The sequence below is a fragment of the Lathyrus oleraceus genome, chromosome 6, assembly GCF_024323335.1.
Source record: "Lathyrus oleraceus cultivar Zhongwan6 chromosome 6, CAAS_Psat_ZW6_1.0, whole genome shotgun sequence".
NCBI lineage: Eukaryota > Viridiplantae > Streptophyta > Magnoliopsida > Fabales > Fabaceae > Lathyrus > Lathyrus oleraceus.
Window position 1 is genome coordinate 409,183,819 of NC_066584.1, and position 3,937 is coordinate 409,187,755.

General features: G+C 42.3%; 1 protein-coding gene across 1 annotated transcript in view; it reads right to left on the bottom strand.

The window, feature by feature from the left end:
- LOC127097043 (protein MAIN-LIKE 2-like) overlaps window positions 1-666 on the bottom strand; it is a 1,439-nt gene extending 773 nt beyond the window's left edge. Inside the window, exon 1 of the mRNA XM_051035558.1 lies at window positions 1-666. This exon is cut by the window's left edge and continues 39 nt beyond it. Coding sequence (XP_050891515.1) covers window positions 1-650 — 650 coding nt within the window. The 5' untranslated portion in view covers window positions 651-666.
- Window positions 667-3,937: the final 3,271 nt, after the last annotated feature.

The window sequence follows — 3,937 nt, forward strand, 5'->3', positions numbered from 1 at the left end:
GGGGCTAGCCTCGGCAATCTCCACCACCCCCATGTTTGGAGCAAGAAAGCACATCCAGAAAATGTACAGTGCTCATTTTGTGCATTTTTACACAAAGAGCTATATAGGAATGCTAATACTGCAGAACCCCAACTATATGTGCTTATTCTATCAATGTCCCCGAGCAAACTCAAGTACATAAAGTTTATGCTATTTCCCGTCCCTTCGGGAAATAGCAAGTTCCCAAACAATAGCATAATGTAAACCCGGGTTTTTATGACTTTTTCTTGTTCGGAGGATTCCTCAGTCAAAGTTATGGAGTCGTGGTACATTTGTAGGCTAGATAATTTAATACCCTGACCCCTTGCTTTGGCAGACCCCTCACCCTCGACCAGATCTACCCCCAACATTTGAACACATATTTGGTTAGGCTGTTGAACATTTCCGGTGACAGGCTTACCATCTATTCTAAGACCCAAAAGCATGTACACGTCCTCTAATGTGACGGTACATTCACCAGTTGGTAGGTGAAAAGTGTGTGTCTCAGGTCTCCAACGTTCACACAGAGCCAAAATGAATTTGACATCAATTGTGGCATTTACGACATGCATAACATGACCGAAACCCGCACGTTGTATGTAAGGTACGCACCATGGGTCTGGATAAGGCATTGGGTGTGAACGTTGACGAAATTTCTTGGGATCCTTTAAAAATAAACAATATAAACAATCATTAGATTGGACTTTTAAAAAACTAATTACAAACATATGAAAGAGGCAATGTTCAAGAAAAACTTGCGAATGAGGCAATGTTTGCCCTAGTGCCTCTGTGTTCTTGGCCCATGGTAAGAAGAGACATGACTGCAATGTAGAACGAAGTGGGGTGGATGAGAAGTTTCGCCGGAGTTCTCTGAATAAAAGTGTTAGTGGTTGATGAAAACTTGCAAGAATGACCCTCTATTTATACTCGTTTTCAAGTAGACTGAATATGCAAAAATGTGACAAGTGTAAGGCATGCGTGGTAGTGTTGGCATGCATTGGTAGTGTTGGCATGCATTGGTGCAGACTAGGTGGGAGTTGTCTTGTCTTGGGGAAGGCTTGGTGGAATCTGATGATGCAAAAATGTGACAAGTGGAAGGCATGCGTGGGAATCTTGCAGAATAGGTGCAGGCTAGGTGGTAGTGTTGGCATGCATTGGTGCAGACTAGGTGGGAGTTGTCTTGTCTTGGGGAAGGCTTGGTGGAATCTGATGATGCAAAACTTGGACACGTGGAAGGCATGCGTGGGAATCTTGCAGAATAGGTGCAGGCTAGGTGGTAGTGTTGGCATGCATTGGTGCAGACTAGGTGGGAGTTGTCTTGTCTTGGGGAAGACTTGGTGGAATCTGATGATGCAAAACTTGGACACGTGGAAGGCATGCGTGGGAATCTTGCAGAATAGGTGCAGGCTAGGTGGTAGTGTTGGCATGCATTGGTGCAGACTAGGTGGGAGTTGTCTTGTCTTGGAGAAGACTTGGTGGAATCTGATGATGCAAAACTTGGACACGTGGAAGACATGCGTGGGAATCTTGCAGAATAGGTGCAGGCTAGGTGGTAGTGTTGGCATGCATTGGTGCAGACTAGGTGGGAGTTGTCTGGTCTTGGGGAAGACTTGGTGGAATCTGATGATGCAAAACTTGGACACGTGGAAGGCATGCGTGGGAATATTGTTTAAAATAAATAATCAGGTTGTTTAAAATAAATAATTAAGCTTAAATAAAATTGAATAAATGAGGTTGTTTAATATTTATTCAGGCATGCGTGGGAATATTATTTAAAATAATTAATCAGGTTGTTTAAACACATAATGGAAAAAAGAGGTAGTTTAGTATTGGAAGTGTGATATTCAGTATTGGAAGTTCAAGAAGTTTAAGTTTTTGGTGCAAGCAAAGCTAAAGCTGAGACTAAGTTCAGACTATGTGGAGAATACATTTGATGGATAGGCAGTAGATGTGTCAAAATTATTACATGCATGCAGTTCCACCTTGCCTGCAAGATTCTTGCATGCTTTACACGTGTCCAAGTTTTGCATGCGTTGCTCTTGGGGAAGGCTTGGTTTCTTGCATGCTTTACATGTGTCCAAGTTTTGCATGCGTTTCTCTTGGGGAAGGCTTGGTTGAAGACATGCATGCAAAGATGTGTCGGAATCTTGCAGTATAAATATGCACACACATTTTCACAAAGGTATTCACAATATCTTCACAGCAATCTTCACAAAACCTTCACAATATCATCACAAAACCTTCAAAAAACCATCACAATATCATCATAAAACCCTCACAAAACCTTCACAATATCTTCACAAAACATGGCATCTTCATCACAATACAAAATCAAAGCTCACGTCAATGGTGAGACTTATGAATATGATATGTCTGGCTTCCTATTTAGAAACACCGAATGCACTCGTTTTTGTCTAAATAGAGGAGCTGACTTCTCTTACCTGAAAAGGAAGATTGAGTCCAAACTAAGACAACCCGTGTCCCAAATTTTTTATCAACAACCTTTTTTTTCAGAAAACAACTCTGTCAAGTTTTATAAGTCATTGATTCAAAATGACATGGAGACACAATACATGCTTCGTAACCATGAGTACTCTGGTTACGAATACATAGTGTTGTACATTGTGTTGGAACAACCTCAATCAACTCAGAATATTCAATCACAGGTTATTGATCCTGTGATTGATGACGAACAAGATGTTGAGCACCACGTTGAAGACAATGTGGTTGATGATGCTGAAGACGTGGTTGATGACTTGGTGAACCGTCATTCTGAAGACGAAGACCAAGCTCAAATACCTATAGCGCAACGCTACTCACCGCCTGCGCACTTCACAACACTTAACTTGGGCGAGGATGAGCCCTCATCAGATATGTTCTACAACCCATATATGAGGTCTGATGAGGACTTAAAGAAGGGTGACCAATTTCGGACCAAGGAAGAGTGTCTGTTAGCAATAAAGAACTGGCACTTGAAAAATGTGTTGACTACGATGTTATCAAATCAAATCCGGAAAGATACGTCATTGTATGCAAAAATCCGGAGTGTGGGTATAGGTTGATGGCATCGTACAAGAAGAAACATAATGTGTGGGTGATAGGGTCCATATCTCAAGCTCACATTTGCGTCAACACCAACATGGCACAGGATCATCGCAAACTTAGCCATGATATGATCTGCCATTCCATATTACCTCTAGTTGAGGCTGACCCGTCACTGAAGGTGAAAACAATTATCTCCCATTGTGTGGCTGTTTTCAAATATACACCGTCATACAGAAAGGCTTGGTTAGCGAAAACCAAGGCAATTGAACTGGTATACGGTAACTGGGAGGAATCATACAAACAACTACCATGCTATCTGGCTGCACTACGATTGTACTCACCTGGGACGGTTACTATAATGGAGACCTTGCCTGCACAATCCCCTGACGGAACTCGTCTAGAAGGTAATGGAATTTTCCATAGACTTTTCTGGGCATTCCGTCCCTGCATCATCGGGTTCACATTCTGCAAACCACTTGTTCAAGTCGATGGAACTTGGCTGTATGGGAAATACAAAGGATCGTTACTGATGGCGGTCGCACAAGATGGCAATTCTAATATTTTCCCAATAGCCTTTGCATTGGTAGAAGGAGAAACGGCTGCTGCTTGGAGTTTCTTCCTTAAGAATCTCCGAATGCACGTGACTCCACAAGCTGGCATCTGTGTGATTTCTGACAGGCACGCTTCAATAGACAGTGCATACAATAATCCAGCAAATGGTTGGCATGACCCCCCGTCTACCCATGTCTACTGCATCAGGCATATTGCTCAAAATTTTATGCGGGAGTTCAAGGATAACTTCTTGAAGCAACATTTGATAAACGCGGGGTATGCATTAAACCAACCTGGATTCCAATACTACCGCCGAGAAATA